The sequence below is a fragment of the Peromyscus eremicus genome, chromosome 16_21, assembly GCF_949786415.1.
Source record: "Peromyscus eremicus chromosome 16_21, PerEre_H2_v1, whole genome shotgun sequence".
NCBI classification, from domain to species: Eukaryota; Metazoa; Chordata; class Mammalia; order Rodentia; family Cricetidae; genus Peromyscus; species Peromyscus eremicus.
In genome coordinates this window covers 29084267-29110150 of record NC_081432.1, presented here as the reverse complement: position 1 = coordinate 29110150, position 25884 = coordinate 29084267, and the positions used below count along the sequence as shown (strand labels likewise).

At 41.8% G+C, this 25884-nt stretch overlaps 1 protein-coding gene across 1 annotated transcript in view; it reads right to left on the bottom strand.

Moving 5' to 3' along the window:
- St6gal2 (ST6 beta-galactoside alpha-2,6-sialyltransferase 2) overlaps positions 1-23804 on the bottom strand; it is a 31985-nt gene extending 8181 nt beyond the window's left edge. The window contains exons 1-4 of the mRNA XM_059281769.1: positions 22860-23804; positions 14705-14802; positions 10565-10666; positions 9168-9342 (exon numbers count right to left, since the gene is read on the bottom strand). Of these exons, the coding sequence (XP_059137752.1) occupies positions 9168-9342; positions 10565-10666; positions 14705-14802; positions 22860-23784 (1300 nt within the window). The 5' untranslated portion in view covers positions 23785-23804. The remainder of the gene's footprint in view (positions 1-9167; positions 9343-10564; positions 10667-14704; positions 14803-22859) is intronic.
- Between the last annotated feature and the right edge of the window lie 2080 nt (positions 23805-25884).

Below are 25884 nucleotides of genomic sequence, written 5' to 3'. Positions count from 1 at the left end.
TCAGGCAGCCCTGTGGCCATGCATGCAAGCATGGTACATTCTGGGTCTCAGGTAACCACTTAGTATGAGCCGAATTTGATTCAACGAAAGTTATGCTGCTTTCGCCTGGCAAAAGATTTAACATTGGCAAATTCTTGGTATAAATATCTTTCCACTGAATGTATACTAGTAAACAAATTTAGTAAAATAGCAGCCTTAAATAATTTGCACTGTAATTTGCACTGTTATGGATTCTTATATGTTGATACAAATGTAAACTATTTTTATATTCCTGTTTAAGATAATTTGTATATTGATACAAATACAGAACTATACTTGATATAATGTACATTTATTTCTACTCTTATTTGAAATGTTTGTATATTGATACAAATGTAAATTTATATCTGTCATACTTTATGTATGTTCTACTTCTGTTTAGGATATTCGGTATATTGATATATATTTAAGATTATTGTCATATTGCATATCCCACTACATACTCCTACCTCTGTTATAAATATTGATATATATTTAAGATTATTGTCATATTGTATATCACACTATACACTCCTACCTCTGTTATAACATCTTGTGTATTGTCACAACTTTGAAGTCATCGTTCTTTACCATACACTTGCTTATAGACTGTCTACCTTGTTTACGTGAAGCCTTAGTCCTTAGGTTATTTCAGTAGATAAGACTTATAGATTTATAGTCACCTATGCTTGTCATCTCTATAGTTACGTTAGTTAGGTTATACAGATTTACAGATACATAGGTCAGATGGACAGGTAATCTTCAAACACTTCATAGACCTAGAGAATATGGCATTTAAATAACTTAGAATTCTGTCGATGTGAGACACAATTGCTCCTGGCTGCACCAATTTGATCCTGAGAGAATGTAGGGCTTCTAAGACATCTCCATTTGGAAGTTTGTCTTCTTGGCACAAAATGGCCTACTGGGCAAAGAACTGCCCTTGCCTCGACGGCTGACAGTACAAATGCAATGCTGTCCTTTCTGGACAAGCGGGACACAAGGAAAGCGACCACTGTACTCTGCCAAGACAGGGTAAGATGGTCTTTCAGAATTCCTGCTTCTGAAAATGGTCTGTCAGATACTTTAGGCCTGTAGCCAATTTGAATGCACCAACAATGCTGAGAAACATTAGGTGACTGTCCAGGCTGCCAGCTGTCTCGGTCTACTCTCGCAAGATTCCCGAAAGTTGCTTGCATCCATCTACCATTTCTCAGGTACCATTATATTCCTTCTCAGGTCTTTGATGGGATTGAAGACTAGCAGTTATAGTTACAACTTAGTAGATAGAACATATTAAATATTAGATTCAGGTTCTTTAGGATAGGACACCTTTTGGAATGATCTTTGTAACATGCCATTTACCTATGCTCTATACTTCTCTGGATTTTAATATGTGTTTCTTGCTTGATATTGTTTGCATTGGTTGTAGTTCCATCTTATCTAGGTCATTATCCCTCATTATTCCTGGACAATATTTGATAACCATTCCTTTGTATATAGTCTTGTATTAGGTTAGAACTTTCTTATTTAGACAAAAAGGGGGAGATGTAGTGGGTAGCCATTCCAGCTTTGTTCTGGAAGTTCCAACCCCCATTGAGACTTCGGCAACTGTCACTCCTACAAGGCGGGGCCAAGGGAGGCGCCTGGGGACCCGAGATCGGGATCGGCGAATGCTCTCTTGGTTCCAGGACGCTGGATGGTGGAGGTGGACAGAGGAGAGCTCCAGAGAACACCGCTGGACTGTGATACACCTTCCCCAGACCCCGTGACCTAACTATCCCTTAATTTGTAAGTTACGCCATTAAATAAATCTCCTTTTAACTACGTAGAGTGGCCTAAATAATTTCACCAATAGGAAACAGCAAACTGATCAGTAACAGTAAAAATCTAAGTCACTTTTAATAAACACTTGGTCATGTGGAGTCAATTAGGAGTTTCTGAGTAAGCCCCACAAGACAAGGAAAACACAGTCTAGATGGGTGGTGAGAGGATGAAAGGACCTGGGGCACGGAAACATGCCATGCTAATGGAAGTCCTGCAGCTGCTTCTGACTCTTGCCATACACTTGATCATCGGATGGGACACTTAATAGGCATACTTCTGATTTCTTCAAGAGAATAAGTGACTTTTAAAGTGAACTTACAGAAAATGTCTGAGGTTAAAAATTGCTGGAAATTGAACTTATATAATAAGAGACTAATTTAAGAGGCATCTACCATATCAAAGAATATAACACATGCAATAATAATATTTGAAAACCAATTTTAGTTCATTTATTTTATGTCATTTGATTCATTATTTATGGAAAAATACAAAAAGTTATAGTACATTTTATACCATCACCAATAAAGACTAAATTGGCTTGTTATTTTTACACTAATGTTCTCATTTTGAATAGTATATTGGAAAGCTGGATCCTGAAATGCAATATAAAATGGAAAAAAGGAAGTTACAACTTATTTTCAAGCATGTAATTCTTGTGTATGTATTAAATAGCCTGAAATTATAGTGTTTGCCTCTGTGAATTCTAGAAGTATTACTTACAACATCATCAGTAAAGGTTGCCTTTGATAAATGGATGGAGTGTTGGTGGTTTATATTATGAAAAAAATTAGCAGTAGGTTATTACTGTGAATTTTAGAAGTATTACTTTCAATATCAGCAGTAGAAGTTGCCTTTGAAAAATGGATGGAATGTTGGTGGTTTATAAAAAAATTGGCAATAGCACATTACAACCCAGCTCAGTGTCTAGTGTGCTAGACTCCTGCTCGTAAGCTGCCCACTAAGATCAGGGAGGTTGGCTTTTCTGGATTGCTTGGACACTTCCTGTGTACTAGCAGTAGTGAGCCAGGCTTAATGACTGTCACTGAGTATATCCCCCTTCTACAGAGTAGTTAACCTCATGTGGGCAAAAGAGAAACTGTGGGAGTCCAAGGAAAGAATTCTCAACTCAGCTAAGCTGCAGCAGAATTAATGACCTCACTGCATCAAGCTCCAAGATGCAATCGCTGGTATCTAACTAGGGATGAAAGGGAGAAAAAGCAATAGATTAAAACACTGTCCAATGAAATGGGTCCTTTGGGATCATCTAAATGGTCCTGCTGTATCAGCTTAATCTATAGTATTGTGTGGCTCAGCAGGTGTAAGAGTCGTGTGCTGCTCCTCTGGGGAGTCAGGACTCACTCTACATCTCCAGAGCATCTTCTAGGGTAGTGTACCCTGTGGACAGATGTAGATTCTGATTGGAAATGTAACCAGGTGACTGTTGGAAATGAGTTATGTTTGCTCAGGATGTTCACCTAACCATAAGGCTTGGGACTTAAGGAAGTAGTTCAAAGAAAGGAAAATTTATGTCACATTTTGAATACATTTGTAATATGTATCAGTACATGATTAGAGCAATGGCTCTTTGACATAATTGCTCCATGATATCTGAAACAACAAAAATTCTCAGCAATAAAAAAAAATAAAACAGGCAACAACTATGGTATGTGACTAACTCTATGGCCTTTTGAATATCACAGGAAATGAAAGGCTACTTTCACCTTGATTAGGCCCTTAATGAGGGAGCAATCTATTTACAGTTGGGAGTGTGGTATTACTTCATCTGGAGCACAACGTTAGATGAGGCACGGCAGAGTTAGAGCTAAGCATCACTACTATTCAGTAGTTATTGCGCTTAGCCACATGAAAACTTCATTACAAAGAGTTTGTTTTACGTATAGAAAATTGGGGGTTAGAGCTAGTAAATTAGGGCCCTGATTTTATTCTGCTCTCTGCAGAATTCAAGGTCTTAATCACAAAGTGACTCAGAAAAAGAGGTAAGTATCCTGCAGGAGATACACGTTATACTGATGGGCGATCCAGGAGTTGAGAGACCTAGTCCCACCTGCTCATTCTCCCAGAAAGTGTTGAATGTGTGCTTGGGCTGTGGGAGCCCACTGGGGGCACGCTTGTCACACTAAGACCTGGATGTGGTAGAGACATGAGCTGGTATCAAATAAAATCAGAAGGTGGTGGTAGGAAGGGTGAGGAGAATTATTTGGTGTTTTCAAAATGTTTGAACATTTAATTAATAATGTTATTTACTTCCTTTTATAGAATCTCTAAAGTTACAGGAGATTCTTAAAAAAAAGAGCTGCCAATTACATCTGCAATTTCAACACTCAGGAGGCTGACACAGGAGAATTTCCATGTTTGAGGTCAGCCTGGACCACACATCAAGACCTTCACCCGAACCTGTTGCCAAGCAAAGCTAATGAAACCAGGAAACACTATTTTCTTTAAGGTTTGGTGAAAGTGTTGGGTTTACATCTATGTGAGAACAAATAATATCTCCAAGCTTCTTTTGACTTACATACTCATGAAATGGATTTTTGAAAAAATTGTATTTTGGGTTCAGTGAGACTATTTAGTGGATAAAGACATCAAACCTGATAAATTTGAGTCACAGGACCCATATGCTGGAAGGACAAAACCAAGTCATGCAAATTGTCCTTTGACTTCCACATGTGTGGTGTAGAATATGCACATGCACACGCGCGCACGCGCACACACACACACACACACACACACAGACACACACACAAACCTTCAGAAGTCAGGTTTTTCACTTATTTTTGAGTAATGACCATGCCTCCACGTCAAAATATATCCAGAATTATTTAGAAATGTTTTGAAAGATGATTTTGAGTTATTAATATGTGATTTGAGTTAATTTTTAATGTTTAAATGCAATAAATATTCACATTTTAAATAATGATTTTTCAAAATATTTTGACAGGCAGGGTTGTTAATTTGTAACATGGATTTGATGTTTAAAATGCAGAAAACATGATTTTAAAGTACTCATCCAGAATTTTAGAGGACTAACAACATTATAAATACAAAAAGTTTAATAAGTATCTTATTAATATTAATGAATACAGTGAAAGTATAGTTTAATTCATTTAATATGAATATGTATTTACATTAATCATTATAATTCTTTACATATGTCTTCTAGTTCATTTATTATTACTATTTAGAGATTTATTCTTTTTATTTCAATGTACATGTGTTTGTCTGAGTTTACATGCATGTAGGAGCCTGCAGAGGCCAGAAGGGGGCATCAGATCTCCTGGAACTGAAGTTGTGTGCTGTCATGAGGGTGCTGAGAATGGAGCCCAGGTCCTCTGCAAGAGTAACAGGTACCCTTAACTGCTGAGCCATCTCTCTAGCCCCATTATTATTATTTTAAAAGAACAATAATAAATCCTTAGCTTTGATAAACTCTACTTACATGAACTGCAAACCCCTGAAAGAGATAATTGCCCAACACTGAGGTGTGGAGAGGCTGTAGGGTGTTTTCTTAAGTAACTAAAGAGGCCTCATTGTTTCTAACAATACTTTAATGTGTAAATGAAGCACTTTTGTTCCAAACTGATCCTACTGGAGAAGCTGATTATGAGAATGTGCATTCTAAAGCATGGAGGAAATGGCTTAAATCCCTCACTGGGATCCAGTCCCAGTGTTGACACGGCTCTGGATGCACCAGGCAGCCTGCACAGGAGCAGATCTTCTGGGCATCTCTTCCCTCTAACACTCTGCTGTCACTGAATTACCTGCCCCCTGTGTGTAGACGAACCTAACAGACTTCCTTTTGTAACGGACATACATTCTACGGATCTCTGTTCTTCTGGAGGATCCTGGTTATACACATTTCCTATCATTTGTGGACCCTTTATATTTTATGGGCACATGAAACAGTGTGTATGAAAGCCAAAGAGAGACTAGGGGAAGGAAGGAGACAAGCAGTGGACAAGAATGGGGACATGAATTGAGTGCATGTGAGAGGAGTATGATCAAAACACAAGAGACTTCAAGGAAACATTATGTACAAGGAATATGTACCAATACAAACAGTCAAATATACGGTTGTTTATGTTTGACTTGTCTTTGTCCATTTGTGAGTTCAAGAAAGGAACACAAGAATACAAATGCAGTTGACTGTTAGTAGGGCCAGTATGTAAGATTTAATGCTATACCATTTCAAAAAATGAAGATGTGTATCATACTTTGTAGAACCCTGTATTATTTAGAGTAAATATAAATAAAAAGCAATTATTCTACTTGTGTTTAATCATGGCCATAATTAAGTGATAAGCAGGAGAGTGGGTTGGAATCCTGGGTCCTCTCACGGCATCCAAGTCCATTACCTTACTGGTATGTCTATCCATACAGAACCTACGGACTAGGCTTTTACAGTTCTCTGCAACTTTGATTCTTTCTATGAGGCTGAGAGTGGGGATCTGAATACCCCAGAACCATCATCAGTACCCTTTGAGACTATAAGAAATTGAAATTCCAACCTCCTCCCCTTACTCAGAAATCTTCGGTTTAAAAGGCTGCTGCAGCTAGCCTCCAAGCTGGCTCTCAATGTTCCTGCCTGCCAGTCATGCCCCTGTCTACCCTCTCACAGCTAGAGTACTGACTTGTATAATAGAAAGAATATAGCTAGTCTGATAACCTGGTAGAAATGGGTGATTACAAGCTCCGGAGAAACTGTGAGACAGAATAATCCAGCCCATCTGTGCCCAGATGACTGACTTGCATTAGTCTGTAAGGTTATACACACTGATCATTCTTTTCAGTTGCTGAGTTTTGCTTTGCAGACATGGATTACTAACTAATATAGGAAACTCATGTGTGATGTGAGGCATGCCATGCTAAACTCTGAGAGCCTGTGAGCAAAAACTTATTCACTCACCAAATATTGTCATTCCTTCAATATCTGGGGAACTGGACCCAGGGCCCCATGTAAATACCCAAATCCAAAGATGTTCAAGCCATTTATAAGATGTTACAGCATTCCATATACCTTTGCACATTTTCCTGTGTGCTTTACGTATCCCTAGATGACTTACAATACCTAAAACAACATACATGTTATATAAATAGTTGATTTTGTTTGTGGAACAAAGACAAGAGAAAAGGTCTGTACATATTCAGAAAAGATGTAATTTTAAAAAATATTTTCAGTTAGTGGCTATTTGAATCTGTGGGTGTGGAACCCAGATGTATGAGGTCTCTCTACTTCATTTGTGCAAACTCCTCTGCATGTGTAAGACAATGCAGGATGTGTTTGTTGCATGAGCAAGCACCCATGAAACTACTCCTTATAGATGGATAGCAGTTAGTGAAGGAAGTGATTCTCTCGGCTTCTCTGGGCAGAGCACCAGACAGGAATACAGTGCAAGGAGAGGAAGACCCTGCTTTGGGCTATCTCTGGATGAGGACCTCCATGCTGACCAGCTCCCAGGTACAGTGATGAGTGTACACTGAAACATTCTAACCCTCATTGCCCCTCTGAAGCAGCTTTTGTATCGTAGCTGATGTTAGGGCTTGAAGCACCTAGAGATAAGAGACACTGAGTAACCAAGTCAACACTTCAGCAGGACTTTAGAGCAGGAAAAAGGCACTTGGAGCATACTTTTGATCACAGCAACAAAACAGTCTACCTCACCGACTTCGCAGATCTCCTGGGAGAGAGTCTGAGAGGTGGCTGACATCATTCCACATCTATTTGAGAGCATCTGATAACTGAACAGATCAACCGCATCCCATCCAGATCGAAGAAGAAGTACAAAGACTACAACAGTATGGGGATGCCCAGAGGGCACTGGGAAAGGTTACCCAGGTTGCTGCCACCGCCCATCATGATGAGAATCTCACACCCTTCAGGAAGAGGTGAGGCTTAGAGGCAGAAAGTAAGTCTGCTGAAGCAGATGCCCTCTATTGCAGCTGGATCTTCCGCCACACAGCATGGAGTGCCTGGTGGGAACCCAATGTTTTCCTATCAATTTTCTGCATCACAGTTTCTTTTCATTGGCCAAACTCTTGCCGTACTCTCTGACATGGCCCTGTGACAGTGGGAAGACTCCCTATTAGTGCTGTCTAATATGGTAGCCACCAGGAGGATACCACAACTGAGCACTTGAAATCAGGCTGGTCGGCCTCAGAAGCAGATGTTATTTGCTATTTAATTAGGATTAATTGAAATTTAAATAGTCCTGTGGCTAACAGATGCTACACTGAACAAAGGCACAGCTAGGAAACAACAGTTGCAGCTGGCCAGCCATCTACCCTACTTCACCCTCTGGAAGACTTCATAACTGCGTCTCATTGGGGGATGCTGAGGACCAAGGGAACAAGCAACTTAAGGTCCAATGCCTGCAAGCTGCAGAGAAGAATGCAAACACAAACTTAGGTATCCCCAGCCTCCTTTGTTGCAACGGCAAGGACCTGTAGTTCACTTCCTGCATGGAAAGATACAGAGACAACGCTGGGCCTTTGAGAACTCCACGTCCACAGGGAACAGCCCCGAGGAGAGCTGCCCATGTGGCCTGAGCTCCTCTTCAACCTGGGAATTACTTTCCATGGCTATAACCATTTGGCTGGACCTTTCAAATTTCAAGTCTCTAAGAGTTATGTTTGATTCCACCCCTCCAACTGTTTTTTTTTAATTCTTGCCTTGATCAAATATGGTGATGATATGAAAATAGACTTCATTAAACTTGTCCTCTTAATGCTATCTAATCATTATTCTAACACATTTACTCTTTGCTGAAAACGGGATTAAATTTCCTTTCCTAAATCAACAAGACTTTAGAAAACCACAAAAGATAAAGAATTGGGGATTTCAAATGAAATTGTCAGAGGCATGACTTTAAAAGTAGTCACACTAAGGTTTTTATATAAAATATTTTATATCACTATGATGACATAACCCACTCCAAAAGCTTCAAGTCTCACTTGAGGATACTGTGTCCTTAGTTTAAATGAAGCCATTGTTGTCTCTACAAATCTTCCCTCTACTGATGGAGACCCTCTGTGCAGCCCAAGGAATACTGTAAATGTCCTGAACTTAGGATAATAACAAACCCAATACCTTTGGTTCAGTTACAGCCTTTCAGATTCCCTAGGGCATTCCAGACATGCCTTCAAATGCCCTATATAGGCAATAGAAAATAAATGGGGTGAAAAGCCTCAACACAGATGAAGAAATGGAGAATGGAGTAAAACCATACATGTTGAGTATCAAAACATGGCTGAAAAACACAATACAAGTCACATACAACTAATTCCCAACTTTCAGACACACCTACCAATGAACCCAGAAGATGGTGGGTTGGGCTGGATTTTCTCCCTTGTGTTCTCCTGGATAATGTCCCAAAGCTGCCATATGAATTTGGGGTGAAGAATGTAAAATGGCTGAGTTGGATGTCTCCGGCGATGCTGGATATATGGAGTAAAAAGGTTGTAATCTGGCTTCTTATACCACTAAAACAAAACAAAAAGAATTCAAATTGAGTACAGGTCATGCTGTGGAAAGGAGACAGTGCTGTGTATGTCCTGGGGCACTTAGAGGACAGTGGGCCAGTCTGGAATTGGAGAGAGGGCAAGTATCCAGTCACCCAGGGAAGTACAAAGAGAGACCATAATTCTGGTCCTGGCAGGAATGGTGCTTCATCTTTTAATTATTTCTTTTATTTTTGATATTACAATGACATAATTTCCCCCTTCCCTTTCCTCGCTCCAGTCTCTCCCAATGATGATGTATTCATGATAAAGTAAGACCTGGGGCTAGATAAGAGGCGGCAGGCATTCTCTGCAAAAGGTCAGAGAGTAAAGACCTGGGAGGCTCTGGGCCAGAGGTCTCCCTGGTCAGCACGGAAACAGTCACAGCAGTGGAAGCTGATAGGCATACTGTGTTCTGCTCCAGCTTTATGAAGAGAACTGTGGCGAGGTTTGGCTCACACTGTAGTATGCTGGTCTCCTGGTACTCAAGCAGTGCGTTTTGAAAGTAGATTTTCCAAATTTCACCCACATTCATCTTAAGAGGGCTGTACGCTCCCTGGGTTTGGTTAACTGAATCATGGACACTTACTCCTTCAGCCAACAGCACTTCAAACAAGCATGACTATCATCCATTTTACTAAGCCCTGTAAAAAAAATGAGCTCACTGGCTTTTCATACAAAGTTCCATCCAACAGGGCTAGTTTCTTCCTGGGGAAGGTAACAGTTTGCCATGAGTTTAAAATAACACAATTTGCTTGTATTTGGTGGTTATTCTATAAAATTTAACCCATTCAGAAAGAGCCAATGAGAATCATCCTTAAGAAAGTCAGAGACAGTCTTTATTTAAACAACGATGAACAATTTAGAATCTTTTTTTTTTTTTTTTTTTTTTTTTTTTGCCAACCACACCAAGTTTATTTCCAAAGCCCTTATTACCATCCTATCTCTTTGGAATAACTGCCAGTTTGATTAGCCTAATTTCCGGTGTAATTACAACTTTCTCAGCCTTTATATATGCTGTACTTTCTCTATTCCTCAGAGAAAAAGCACTATAGCAGAAGGGCAGCTATGTTATTCTAAATGGTATCAAAAAGTATATGATACATATATGAGTTAGTGCCCATCACTGACCTGCTCTTGTGGGTAATTAATCAGAGGCACTGTCTGACCCATGGTCCAGGGAGGGCATCAAGAAAACACTTACCAGGTTAAGGTTAGCAGAATAAGGAGCTGGGTCCCAGGCCACCAGGATAACATCTTTATATAAAGAGCTGTCAATGAAGTGATGGCTGGGGTTGGCTAGAATCTGTAAGCACACAAGGGGGAAAATGCTCTTTATGACTAATGTTTTCTTCTTCAAAATTATGTTTTTAAAACAAGTCACTGCCGGGCGGTGGTGGCGCATGCCTTTAATCCCAGCACTCGGGAGGCAGAGCCAGACGGATCTCCGTGAGTTCAAGGCCAGCCTGGGCTACCAAGTGAGTTCCAGGAGAGGCACAAAGCTACACAGAGAAACCCTGTCTCGAAAAACCAAAAAAAAAAAAAAAACAAGTCACAATTGAAAAGTGGAATGAGAGCGAGGCTCAGGTTTTATATTTTCCTTTGGGAGAGGGAGTGAGGCTGGTATCATGTGATAAAGCACTTGAAGTATATTTAAAGACTTTTTTTTAATAAATAAAACGAAAACAAACGCACTAACTCTTCCACTTTTATCAGGGCTGCACCAAAACCAGTGATCTGGATGCCATGCCTTGCAAGACGAAACTCCCCGGCTAATTCAGACTCCCAGCCTCCTCATTACCTGTGATACGTGACAGGAGACAGGTGTAGGTAAGGAACAGCTAGAACTGAGTTAGGAGGTGTCAGCTGCTCTCTCTCCTCCCAGGTCCTATCTGATTCTGGATGGATCCATCAATTTCACCTGCCATCCATCTTTTTAAAAAGCTATCAAGCGCAGGCATTAAGACCAACCACTGACAAATGGGAGCTCATAAAACTGAAAAGCTTCTGTACAGCAAATGACACCATCATTTGAGTAAAGCATCAGCCTAAAGAATGGGAAAAAAAAATCTTTACTAGCTATACATCTGACAGAAGGTTGGTGTCTAGAACATATGAAGAACCAAATAAATAAATAAATAAATAAATAAATAAATAAATAAACAAACAAATAAATAAAACAATAAACAAAACACTTAATACCATGAAAACAAACAATCCAATTAAAAATTAGGGCATGGAACTAAACAGATTTCTCAAAAGAAGAAATACAAATGGCTGAGAACATTTTAAAAAAATGTTCAACATCCTTAGTGATAAGAGAAATGCAAGTGAAAATTATTTTGAGCTTTCATCTTACCCCAGTCAGAACAGTTCAAACAACATTTTAAAAAGACAACAAAGGTAAGTATGGCTGTGGGCAGATGGGAAATCTTATCAATTGCTGATGGGATTGCAAATGGATACAGCCACTATGAAAATCAGTATGGAACTTCCACAATAGGCTAGATATAGATCTAGTCTTTAACTCATATAATGTACTTGGGCATATATCCTAGGACTCTATCCTACTACTGAGATACATGGTCAACCATGTTCATTGCAGCTGTATTCACAGGTCAGGAAAGGAAACAGCCTAGATGTCCATCAACTGATGAATAATGAAAATACAGTACACATACACAATGGTTTATTATTCAGCTGTTAAGAAAACAAATTAAAATTTGTAGGTAAATAACTAGAGCTGGAAATAATCATTCTGAGTGAAGTGCAGAGAGCCAGAAAGACAAACATTGCAGGTTCTCTCTCACATATGAGTGCTAGCTTTGAATCTTTAGATAAGATTTTGAAACTGGAGTATGTAAGAAGTCAGAAACCCAGTAAGAGATCATGGGAGATGGGTGGGAAAACATAGATGGCATGAAGGGCAGATGGGGAATAATGGAGCAAGAAGGATTAAGTGGGGTGGAAGATAGGAAGGCAGGGTATAGAACAAAGTGTGTGTAGGGGATAACTAGATGAGACCCCTTTGAAAAAGTCTTAAGCTTCCTAAGCTTCCTAATTATATATACATATATATGTGTGTGTGTGTGTGTGTGTGTGTGTGTGTGTGTGTGTGTGTGTATAAAGAGTTTAAATAGAGCTATCCTCCAAGGGAGGGAGGCAACGCTTCTCCCAGATACCACAGGCTATCAAAAAAGAAGCCAAGTGCAAATGGGTTACCTCTTTGGGATTTTTTGATCAGTGTGGCTCCATAGACCCTCAAACATTATAGGTTATAGCCACTGCACTTGGTTACCCTATAGAAACAATAGTAAGACCCTACTAGCTGAAGACACCACATACTTTTGTCATTAAGACATGAAGAAATCAACCTGGCACTCACTGGAAGTTTCATCCCTAGCTTTCATGGCGCTCTGAGGTGCTATGTTACTGCAGAAGAAACTATCATCAGTCTCACCCAGATGTGAAGCCTGGGAGCCATAGTCATGACTGGTCCAGCATGATGTGTCTACTAGTTCAATAGTGGCATGGAAGTTATAGGAATAACAACCCATTTTCTTGCTAGATTTCAGGCCCATTCTATAAAATGGAACCTGTGCCTGGTACAATTAGTGGGGTCATTCATTTATAATAGGTAGGCCCTGGGTGGGGGGAATCTACTACTATTATACTAAATAGCATCATTCTGACTCCTAATGACTTGGGGTTATACCCATAGATTCATGCATTTTTCAGTCCTGATCAGAGAGGCTTCCTTTTGCAGTAGATGATGATTAACACAGAGAACTATGACTGGTCAATATGCAGAGAATACAAGACTTCAGAAAGCCCAGCACTAAAGGACACATCATCTTCCTAGGTTCCGGGATCATTGCAAAAGAGTGGGTGGAAAGAGTGTAAGAGCCAGGCACAGTGGATGTCTACACTGAAACAGAGTTTTTCGGATACAACAGCCCAGTTGCTCATTTCAACAGACAGTAGTTGTGACAGCATGCACAAAATTAAGCCAGACAAAATCCCAGCATAGAGAAGGGTGGTAGACATAAGGAGCTATTTGCAATTGATGGTTTCTGAGAAGAGAGAGCCAGCTATTTTCAGGGATGTAGCTTCTGAAAGGCTACTAAGGCTCCAGAAGATGGCCCTGTGTCCATGCGCATCCAGGCTGCACTAAGTGGAATTTGTGGTTTATAAAACAAAAAAGAAGATAATGCATGAAATTGGGAGGGAATAGTGTTGGGGGTGATAAGGAAAGAATTGGAGGGGAGAGAACTGGAGGGTGGGCTTGTTCTAAATACATTTCATGCATGCTTAAAATTCTCAATCAATTAAAATTTTTCACCATTATGAAGATGCACTTTTTAAAATCACATTTTAATGCTTCTGCAATGAGGATACATCTTGCAGGATGCATGTATTTTAATTGAGTGGGGGTTTATCACTTTCTGAGAAATTACTAAATAAAATGTAGATCTTACCGCCAGTGACATCCATGAATTAAGAAAATATGGTAATTGTTTATACTTCACTGCAGGCTGCCTGGTGCAGTGAACGATGCAGAGCGTTAATAGCTTGCCATGCAAGCAGTTCACCATAAATCATGTATCATCTCATTTTTCTACATATTTTGGAAATTAGAAATTGTGGCTTGTTCTGAGAATAACTTTTTCCATAAATTTGAAAGACATTTTTATTAAGGACATGAAGAAAAGAGGTATTTCCATTTCCCATTAAGCAACTTCTTTTCATTTTTCAAATTTCCAAGTCAAAACCTGAAGTTTCAAAGATATCCTAAAAGCTCTCATGTCTCATGTGTTTCTGTTCCCTTTAGCTTTGTTGCCATGATTTCTTCTGTAATTAATAGCCTTTTGCAGTTCACAAACTGAATCATAGTCTATGACAGTGGTTCTCAATGGGTGGGTCACGACCCTTTTGCTACAATTCTTACTCCAAATTTGCCATTCCTAACAGTAGCAAAATTACAGTTATGAAGTAGCAACAAAAACAATTTTGTGGTTGAGGGTCACTACAGCATGAGGAACTGTATTAAAGGGTCACTGCTTTAGGAAGGTTGAGAATCACTGATCTATGATAACAAAGAGATATACACAAATAAAAATCATTTCTCTATGCTTAATCTGAGTTTTCTTTTGATCTCACTCATTTCTTCCTATTGAAATTGCATCTAAATTCCCTCTGCATTTTTTTTCACTAATTCTTCATGCTTAAAAGACTCAAAGAAATAACAAGATACTCAGTTATGGCTAACCATATTTCTGTTCACTCATCTAGTTAAATGATTTGCCTACAAAATGTACCGGTGAAAACACTCCATCCATCTTACCTGGGAGTTAATGATGCGTACTGTGGTTTTATTTCCGACATCTTTCTCAAAGCCACGTGTAGGGGCAGAATTAAATCTCAAAACTGCATCATGAGAATCTAAGGGCACATAAGTGACATTTTTTTCTCTGTGAAATCACATAATCTAGGAAAAAAAGCATTAAAACAAATCTTGCAATATCTGAAACTTAGAAACCACTAATAAAGTTAATATACACATATGCAGAGTTTTAGATAATTTGCTGCTGATTTAGCAAATTTTAGATAATTTGCTAGGGTGAATAACTTGGAATCTCAAGAGTTACATATCACCAAGGCACACCAGTCAACACCAGGTCACAGATATTTATAAATGTGACCCTAAGTTGTACTGCCTAGTAACTGTGAATCCTTCTTTTCCTAAGTACACTCTATGATGCTCACTACTGGCAAAGTCACCTGATGATACATCTCCTGTGATATGTCCTCTTGTTTCTTGATAAGTTACTGTATGTGTATATCTATACGTACATAAAGCCAACTGATTACAGGTGACCCCGTTTTGCCCAAGTTGCATTTAGATGCATGTTATTTTTTTATACTGTGTATATATGTCATACTTTGTGTAATTATTCCCCTTAAAAGTTTCAAAACATATGGAAGTTGGATTAAAGGAACAGTTAAAGATGCTGGGAGCCTGGAGGCAGCTCACCTGGGACTTCCTAGTCTGTAGAGCTGAAGTCACTAGGTCACCCATGGTAAGAACTGCATCTGATCTTGCTCTCTTCTCTCACAGATTAAACCTACAGCCCTTGAATCTGCTTTATCACCTTTTAGTGAAGGTTTAGGTTTAAAAGGAAACAGTCTCGGTTTCCATGAAGCCTCATCTCCCACTGTGGATGCCAGGGAGTCTCTGAATTCAGAGAAACTACCAGTGTCACCAGTGGCCAGGGCTTTTGTGCAAACAGTAAGGGAATTTCTATGGTCACCTTTAGCTTTAAGAATCCTGTGCATGGGGGCTGCAGAGATAGCTCAGTGGTTAACAGCACCAGCTGCTCTTGCAGAGGATCTGAGATCAATTCTCAGCACCCACATGGTAGCTCACAATTGCCTGTTAACCAGCTCCGGGGGATCCAGCATCCCCTTCTGTCCTCTGTGAATACTGCACTCACATGCACAGACACACAGACATGCACATTAAAAAACAAACAAACAAACAAAGAAACAAACAAACAAAAGACTCCTGTGCATCTTCCAAGTTTAATTTGCAGCAAGTACAGTGACTGGCAGTATGAATGAAGGGCAAACTCATAGGTTTCTGACATGGCTAGGAGTCACAAGGACACATCCGTGCTGTGCTTACTGTGATCACAGTCTACACAAAGCCTTGTGACAGCCTGCTTTATAAAAGAGGGTTCTGCTATTCCTTTTTCAGAGTCTTTACCATACCCCTTAAAGAGTAAAAGCCACTGGGCATGCCCCACTGAAACAATGATCTTAAAAGGTACCTACTGTTATTGACAAGTTCTGAGCACAATGAGTACATAAAGGGTACTTGGCCATGCCATCAAAAAAACAAACTGTCGTTTTGGGGGAATGTTTGGAGGAAGTGACAAGCTATGATCAGTAGGGTAAATGTGGTCTGCCTCTGCGTTAGTGACTAGAGCTATACAACAGACACATTTATTTGTGTAAGGTTTAGCCTTGCACAGTTGACTTTGAAACAGAGACTCCATGGCCCACAAAGTCTGAAATATTGACTACATGGCTCTTCAGAAGGAAAAAAAGTTCACAAATCTCTAGATTTCAAGAAATCTAAGCTCTTTGGAGATAATGCAAAACCCTTGAGGACTTTCACAGGTCAAGTACTGCTTTCCATTTTTGCAATGAACTGCTTTATTCATATTTTAATTACATACTGCATAATAAAAATTGAAATTTTTGAGCTATAAAAATTGTATTATAGAGAACAGAAAGTTCATATTTTAATCTTGTTACCAGGACTTTTTACACATACACATACATGCATGCACAAACAACCAGATGTAACTGAAAACTTTTTAAAAAAAGGATTAGACTTTCTAAGTCCTTCCAGAAAACTGAATATTCTTTGATAGTCTACCCATACTTGGCAAGTGGTAGTTTGCTAAGAGCTGGTTGTATTGTGGCATCTCAAAAGCACGTCAATGAGGGTTTTTTTTACCCAAATAAATTGCTGACAACCAACTTTTATTATGAAATGCAAAACAGGGTTCTTCTGGCAGTCTGCTGTCTGTGCCCACCCGTTCAGGTTGTCTTCCTTGCACAAAGTAATACATTTGTGCCTGAAATAATAAGGCCTCCAAAATCAATTATTTTGAAAAATTAAAATGAATGTCTATAAATCCAACATTCCACCTAGCTCACAATTTTATAATCTATCCCTGTCTTGCTCTTAAAATGGGTCTCTATCCATGCAAAATTTTGTAATGTTGTTCAATGTTAATTTGAAAACTCGCTGGGAACACGTTGGGCAGTGATTCTAAATATTGTCATATTCCACGATAAATTATCCACAAGCCATATTGGTTAATATACCATGGATCTCATCAGTTTTCAAGTGTGGGAAGCTTCTAAGTTCATGGTCGAAAGCTTCATTTTTTTTTTTTTTTTTTAACCATTGCAACAAACCCTGTCGGTGATCTTGCTCCGAGTGACAGTCTCATTTAATCCCTTCCCGAGAAGGACTCTGCCAAGCGTCCAGCTCTGAGTAATTAAAGTCTGTCTGTCAGTCATTTTATTTTTCAGATAAAAACTGTATTTCATGGCAGGAGGGGCTGGTTCATTCTCCAGCTCAATCCCACAGGGCCTTCCCATCATACAGTGATAAGCGTAAGTGCCTTCTCCCACTTCCTTCTTTGTCCCTCAGCATCTGAAAAACACCCGCACTCAAAGGGCTGAGACTTCATTTTGATGGCAGCACCACAGCCATTCACAGAGAACACGGCATTGTTTCCTTTTACTGTTACACTTAGTGGAAAAGATACCATGGTGACCAGTGTTATGGGCACCCCTCCCCAGACGTGTGCTCAGAAGCCAGTAGTTTTATCCTTCATTGCTTTTGTTTCACCTGTATAAATGTTAACATTGAAAAGGAAAAGTCTTGGGGGGTATAAACAAAAAACTGAGTTTACCTTCTAGAGCCCTGAAAGAGTCCTGGAAACCATAAATGAATCACAGATGTGAAGTGGTCATACAGGCCAACCCATCAAGAACTCAAGAGAGAAGAGGGAGGCACCAATCCATTGCTGTACTCGGGCTCAGAAGGATTTGGAGATATGACTGGGGACAAAATGTGACACCAAGTCCCCAACCACAGCTCTCCTAGGAAGCCATTCTGCCTATCCCTGTGACACAGTCTGTGTGTCATGATCTGATGAACATAACCCCAGTCCTAAGCAGTGAATCTGTTCCAAGTAAATTGGCTGTAATTCCAACTTAATCCAATCACCCTTGTAAATCCCCAGGCATTTAAATGGTTATTACTCTAGATGGATTACTAGTGCTTGGTATTTTACAATGTCAGAAGACCACGAATGTCTCTGGAAAGAATATGTTGGTCTCAAGAGTCACAAGGTCACTTGTGCAAAGGAGGCAGAGTGATAGTCTGCTGAACCTGATGGAAGCAGTCAATGAACAGGACCAGGGGACAACAAGCTCAATCCATCAACTGTCGAACCCATACGCACTTGGTAAATACACACCTGACTGCATGGTAATGCATCTTCAGAAGCTACGCCATTCATTCATACAGAGGAAGGGAGCAGATCAGACAGTAAGCACATGGTGAATGAAGTCAAGCTTCATTTCTAGAGAAGGCATATCTGGGCCAGAGCAGAGCTGTCCTGACATTACCACAGAGCCCGTCAAAAAGCAGCCAGGCATGCTAGAGGTCCTGGCACCAAGTCACCATCTAGCCCTGACTCAGGCCCAGCATCCTCCCCTCTTCCTCCTCCTGACTTGTGTTGATCAGAAAATAAAAACTAAACAGTCACAGCTGCAGCCTCCAGACACCAGCCAATGGCCTGCAGGGTAAGGACAAAACCATGAATTATCGCTATCAGTTCCCACTGCCTTGTTCCTCTCTTCTCTGACCTGCCCATTCCACTTGACTTCTCTCATGTCCCCAAACCCAGGCTCATGTGTGATGTCTCTAAAATAAAACATCCACACATAGGCTTTTTGCCTCAGATATCGTTGCCCTCAATCCCTAGAGACCCAGCCTGTAACTTCAATCCACGCTCTGCCCAGTGGATTCTAGATGCCTGTTTCCTATCTAGAAATGGAAATACATGTACCACTCAGGGATATTGATTTTACAGCAGTTAAAATGCACAGAATAGGGCTTTGTCTACAGTAAACACTCTCAGCTGGCAATATTACTGCAATTGGTAAATGGAGTTTGGCCTGTGTAAGCACCAGATTACCCATGTGCTGCCCTCTCCCACCACAGCCAGCTTCTTTCGTGCCTACTCCTGGCCCGTGTACTCACTGAAGCTTTGCTAGTCTCATAGCCTGTGCTGGACCCTTGGCCTGGACCAGTTTCTGCAGGACAGTATTTCCTGACCTCCTCTCTGCTAACCAATAAGAAGCCCTCTGGGTGGGTTAGGATTCTGCCATTGTTTCTAGCCTGCTTGTCTACACATTTCTCTGCCTTTCTCCCATTCACAGGATACTGGAATTGTCTGTTCATGGTCTGGATTCTCCCTGGGATTGTATAGAATTTGAAACCTGTGTCTGTCACTTATTTACCTTTGTGCTTAGCACAGGATCTGACGGAGAGATGGTGATCAGCAAACATCTAATGATGGTTTAGTGACTCCGTGAACTGCTCTCTTGGCTTTTTAAATGTAAGGTTAAAGAACTTGCCAAATCCAAGACCTGCTTTTGAAATTACTGTGGGTTCTGCCCCAAACATACAAACAAACATCTCCTACCTTCTATTTCCCACCTACATGACAGTATTCAGTTGTTCAATAACACAGACCCTGGTCTTCCACATCAAGATTGTGATGTCTCCCCACAGTGGATTTTTATTTTCTGTGGTGTACTTTCACAGAACTGTCAGGAATGACCAGCAAGCTGTTGTCATTTTTTGTATGGATGACAAGAGACTGTCTCACAAGTCCAGGAAGGAATGTTCCATGTTTCCAAAACAGCTCAGGTTACACATTCAAAGTAAAGGCATTTATAATCACTATACCTTTCTAATCCCAAACAACTGTTCTTTCCATAGGACTTAGTCTAACAAAATGGGGCCTTGGGAGAAGGACTCAATGCCCACAAAACAGATACCTAGGGGAGCCAAAAGGTAGCCAAGAAGCAAACAGACTTAACTGGGCCTCCTTCTAGAAACACAAAGGAAAAGGAGACCTTAGCCAGAGAGCCTTCCTGGCAGAGCAAAGGGTGGGCTATGACATAGGAATGCCTTTGGCATGCTTTCAATTTTTCATGACATTTGCCATGTCAACTTTTGGCCACTCCTTTGGTCTTTAGTTAGCCATTCCAGACAGGGCAACTTGAGGTTAGGTGCATTGTGCTCTAACATTCCAAGGTACATGAAGAAATCTGTGACATGAGATTGTTTTTGCTCTGAGAGTCGTTAATGACCATGAGGGTTTGCAAGGGCAACTTCAGATGAGCAGGGAGGAGAGAGGCCAGCCTTGGCATGTACAGCATTGGTCCTGCCATAACCAGCTTACAAAGGTGAAGAGCTTTGGTTTATGCAATCTGAGCAATACTATGGTTCTAAGACTTAAAAACACCAGGTATAAAATATAAACCTAGACAAAACAAGACAGAACCAACCAACCAGCCAAAGTAACAAATAACCCACCCAATTCCATTCCCTAAGTCCGTTTGTGACTTTGCAATTCTAATCATGAAACCACATGCTGCAAATTAAACTTGGATACTGGAAACTAACCAGTATGTAACAGTGGCCTTTCATGTTTCTCAGAAACATGGGAAAGGGACTTTCGCATTCTCTTCCAAATTTTGAATAGAGTTTTAAAGGCTCTAATCATGATCCTTTATGCAAGAAAAAAAAAAAGGACAAGAGATTTCTCTTTGGTATGCGAGAGCCATTCAAATACTATATATATTTACGATGCAGAGGTGTTTAAAACTAAACAAAACCAGAAATAAGTTATTGCCTGCTTCAAAGCATAATACTTAAATTCCTCTTCTGCATTATTAATATTGGTCCTTGGAAATGAGAAAGAGCTGTGGTGTTATTTCACCCTGGGGACTTCTAAACCACTGTTCTTTCTTAATAAATTGCAGGCTGCTCTGCTCTGGGTTTTGCTACAAGCTTATGTGACGCATGGATAGTGTTATTATGAGCCTGATGTAATGTCAGAATGGAGACACGGGGACCTCACACAACAAGGCCACATTTGTTGCCCTGGGTTTTTAACTTAAAAAAAAAAATTCCCATTCAGTCTCATTCCCAAGAAACAGCTGAGGTGAGGGGGTTTCTGAGTGCGCCATTCAAGTTGGCTGTAGGACACCATCACTCTTCAAGGACACAGAACTAAAGGATCTGTTTAGAAGAATACAGGAATCAGTGAATTACTTCTCTGTAACCTGAATGTCATTTCCACATTAGTGACTTAGGACCTGCCACCATCTGCAGTGAAACTGTAACTGTAGTGGTTGATTGTTGGCGTTCAGACTTGAGGCTGAAGGCATGTTTGAGCCACATTTGTAGTCTGTGCCCAGTAAAGAACCAGTTGGGGGATTAATAAACACTTGTGAAATAAATGAGTGAAGGGCCAAACTGCTTGCTTAGGGAGACAGCAATGGAATCCACTGGATCAGAGGGGTCCTAGAAGAAAGGGTCTAAAATTGCCAGGGAGAGAAGAGCTGCGTGAGCCAGGGCAAGGCAAAACATTAGATACTTTCTCTGGCAAAGAAGTCTTGGGGAATGAATGCTATCCACCATGAACTGAGTATTCTGTTGGTGAGCCCATGTCAGCCCATCTACAGCAGGATCTAGACTCTGGGTGGCAAATATACTTACTGCAACCATACTCCATGCCCTTCAAACCAAGAGATTCTAGTCCTGTAGTCCTGATACTCTACTTTGAGGCACCAGAGAGCTGTGGCAGTTGACACTGTGTGCCAACCTGGTCATGCTATGTGGCCCGGTTGTCGCTGTGAAGTTTCCTTTTTTTGTTCGTTTAGAAAGCACATTACAAAGCCCACATTGTACTGGGCTTCACCCAATCAGTTGAAGTTCTTAAGATCATGCACAGAGGTATCCCAAAAGGCTCTGCCTCAATGCAGCATAGAAGGTTTGAAGAGATGGCTCAGCTGTTAAAAACAGAGGAACAGTGTTCGGTTCCCAGCACCTACACGGCTGCTCACAACCTTCCCTAAACTCAGGTCCCGGAGATCTAAGGTCCTCTTCTGGCCTCCACTGTCTCCAGGCATACACATCACATACTTACGAATACTCAGGTAAGATGCTCATACACATAGAATAATAAAAAACCTTTAAAGGATTTTTTTTTTAAAAAAAGAATGTACCATCAAAGCTCTGCCTGATGTCCCCCACCTGCTCACGTGTCCTCCGAACTTCAGACTTGCAAGCTCAGCCAATTCCTTTAAATCTCCCCCCTCCCTCTTCCTAGGCTACAGACCCACAGAGACAGTAAGAAGTCCGTGCTCTTGAAAGGCACAAGGTTTTGAGGACAGCATGGAGAAGTAGAGAGCAGTTTGAGTACGGTCATGTTGATCACCATCGTGGAGAAGGACCCCACTGTGCACACGGGCCGTAACCCAAAGGTTGGGCTGACAGAACAGTCCGGGACTAGAGCTCCTGTCTGCCTGGGAACTGTTTTCAGTAGCAGTCTAGCTGTCCTCAGAGCCTCCCAGACTTGGGTTTAGTCCTTGAGAGTTCAGTACCATCATTACCATTCACCTTAAGGGTGGCACCCATGAGGACGACCTCCTTGACCTTCCTCTCTTCTCCCATATTCCCACCTGTTGCCCCTGCCCCCTGTTGCCGTCGGCTCACGCAGACCATGGTTTCTATGAGGGATGAAGCTTGTCCAGCATCCTGGGCACAGCCCCAACTTGGAACCAGAAGTGCAAAGAGCTCAGAGAGGAGCCGCAGCCCCGCGGGAACCTACCGATTTCCTCCCCCAAGGAGGAGTTCAGGATGGCACCAGCGGACATGACCACTGCACAGCTGCGTAGGCCGCGCGGGTGGAGCTGGCTCAGCGGCACCCCGGGTACCAGCGGCCGCCAGCCCAGCGCCGAGAAGGGGGGCTCTTTGCCGTCCAGCGTGCGCACGCGCACGCGCCTTCGCAGCTCGCACAACAGCTCCGGCCCGGATCGCCTGGCTTCGCGCCGCCCGCGGAAGCGCACGCCGTGCTTATTGAAGGACATGTAGTAGCGCATGGCCTTCTGCAGACGCGGGTTCAGCATCTTGGAGGACACGGTCCCTTTCCAAAGCCGGTACAGGAAGGCTCTGGACATGGAAGCCGACAGCATGTCGCCGTCGTAGACCTCCTCAGGCACGCGGCTCCGTCTTGCACGGTGAAGCTTTTCCCGCTTGTGCTGGGCGGGTCCGGCCCGCCGCGACGGTTCCCCCGGGGAGGGCAGCCCCAGGGTGTCCTGCGTGTGGCGGTGCCACCCTGGCTGACCAGCAGCAAAAAAGTAGCCGTCTTCCTCCGGGTAGAAAGCACTTTGCGATTTCCTCCCAATCTGGGATGAAAAAAACTCTTCCCCATTGTCAAAGCCCTCTTCCATCTGGTCCCATTTCTGTGGGTCCCCAGGCCCGCTGTGGAAGGGGCTGGCAGGGTGGCTGCCCAGCAGCGCTTTGCTTGCTTCCAAACTCCTGGGCAAGGAGGGCTCCTGCAAAGCGCCCATGATGGCCCGCTGCTTGCCCTGCACAGGCAGGAGGCCGCGGTTCTCCAGGAAGGAGAAGGAGCTGGGCACAGGCGCAGCAGGGTTGCTGTTGGTGAAGTAGATGAAAATCGCCAAAAAGAGGAGCCCCCAAACAAATATTCCAAAGAGTATTCGTTGTCGCCATTGCTTCAAGTGCGGTTTCATTGCAGACCCCTGGGGCCAGCACTTCACCTTGGGGTTTAAAGCACAGCCAGGAGGCAGGAAGAACCTGAAAACGACAGGAGCCACAGTTAGCGTGGGAAACCTGTTCAGACACTGCTGGGGCAGCATTGGTGAAGAAACAGACTGAAAGGGACATCGGAAGTCAGCCCTGCTGAATTCACTTTTCCGTGCCCTTCACTCTTGACCTTTGCAAGGTCACGGCATCTCAGCAGTCTTGGGAGAGAAAAATCTTTCCCAAGGGCCTCTGGGACATGTCTGCTGTTCTAGCCTGAACACTCTTGTGGGGAACCTAGGGCTGCACCCTCCCTGTGCATCCAACATAGAATTCTAGTTTGGTGAGGCAAAGTTGTAGAATTGGCCTGCTGTTATCTGCTAGCACTTCATCAACGTCTCAACTCATATATATATTTATAGGCATCAATGCTGGGCGTTTCTAAATTCTTCATGATCTACCTGGAACATACCAGAAGTCCACCACTGGTGGTTCTGAATAAAGCAATGGGGGTGACTGTAGCTGCAGGTAAACACTGTGCATGGTACCTGCTGACTTCTGTGCCCTCAAGAATTGCCCTGCCTTTCTGCAACCAAGACTGAACCACCAGAGACACAAAGGTAACCTAGAGAAATAGCAGCAGTTGTCTGGCTAGATATGTTCAGTTTTGAGTAAGACATAAAGCACTATTATATCCATTTCCAAGAATTAGAAACAGAGGGCTGGAGACATGGCTTAGCAGTTAAGAGCACTGGTTGCTCTTCCAGAGGTCCTGAGTTCAATTTCCAGCAACCACAGGGTGTCTCACAACAGTCTATAGTGGGATCTGATGCCCTCTTCTGGCATAAAAGCATACATGCAGATGGAGCACTTACATACATAAAAGGAACTTTTAAAAAATTAAAAACAGGTCCAGAGAAGGAAACTAACATGCTCAAAAACAGGTTATAGCAAGCAATGTTGTGTCCAAGCCCATCTTGATTCTAGGGCTCGCTAAACTTTGTAACTATCTGCTCACACCAAGGAAGGTTGTATTTTCTAAATTTAGCTTGTTGTCTATCTGTGGCAAAGGATCACTGTTGCCCAAATTGCTAGTCGCTGCTCTACTTTAGTGTTTCCTTCTGTACCAGAATGTCATGCCCATGCCAATTACTGTCAAAACTTCTAAGTGCTTGCTTATTCCTTATGTGTCCACACATCTCACTAGGAAGTGATAACGGACAGTTTCCTACAGTGCAGTCTGGGGCCATGCTTTCAATGCCATCTTCTACGTTACCTGACTAACCTGTCCATTAAGGACATAGTCTATACTGCTTCAAGTTATAATGTCCACCAAAAAGGTCTAGGAGCCTTTTTTAGTATTTTAAGGATCCAGTGGAAATCAGAACATTAAGCGTAGTAACAGTTAGTCTATTTCCTCTAAAACTGTGGGCATTGAAATATCATTCCATCACTTGCTACCTAGAGTTGGTGCTAACTCTACAAGATCGGGTCCATATCCATAAGATTTCCCTTACTTTGGATGCCTGCTGCAGGTGGAGTCACCAGGCCATGCCTCTGATGATTCAGCTATCAGGCGGAAAGTTCCCACAATACCCATCAGGTTTGATACTTTGCTAGAATGACCAACAAAACCAAGCAAAATGGTATAGTTAATCATTTTAGTTTTCGATGCACAATGCCCACAAGGTGATAAGATACATGGATATATCTCTGGTATATCAAATCTTTACCAGTCACAGAGGCTCCATTGAGCCTCAGGCCCAATGTTTTATGGAGGTTGAATGATATGGGTGTGACTGGGTGAATTACCAGCCTTGAGAGTAAACTCAATCTGCAGCCTTTCTTTCTTTGCTGGAGGTTAAACCCAAGTTCCAACTCAGAAATTTCACATTGTTAGCCTTTCTGAAGTCTCCACCCTAAAGCTTTGTAGGGGCCTGTGACTCACTTCATTAGTAGAATGAGAGTAGTCAGAGCCTGCTGACAGTCAGCTGGGTAGCTGGGTAGAGGCGTGCGGATTGAAGAGACAATGAAGAAGACAGAAAAGAGTCAAGAGGTCTGCCGGTCAATGCTGGACAGCCCTGAGTTTA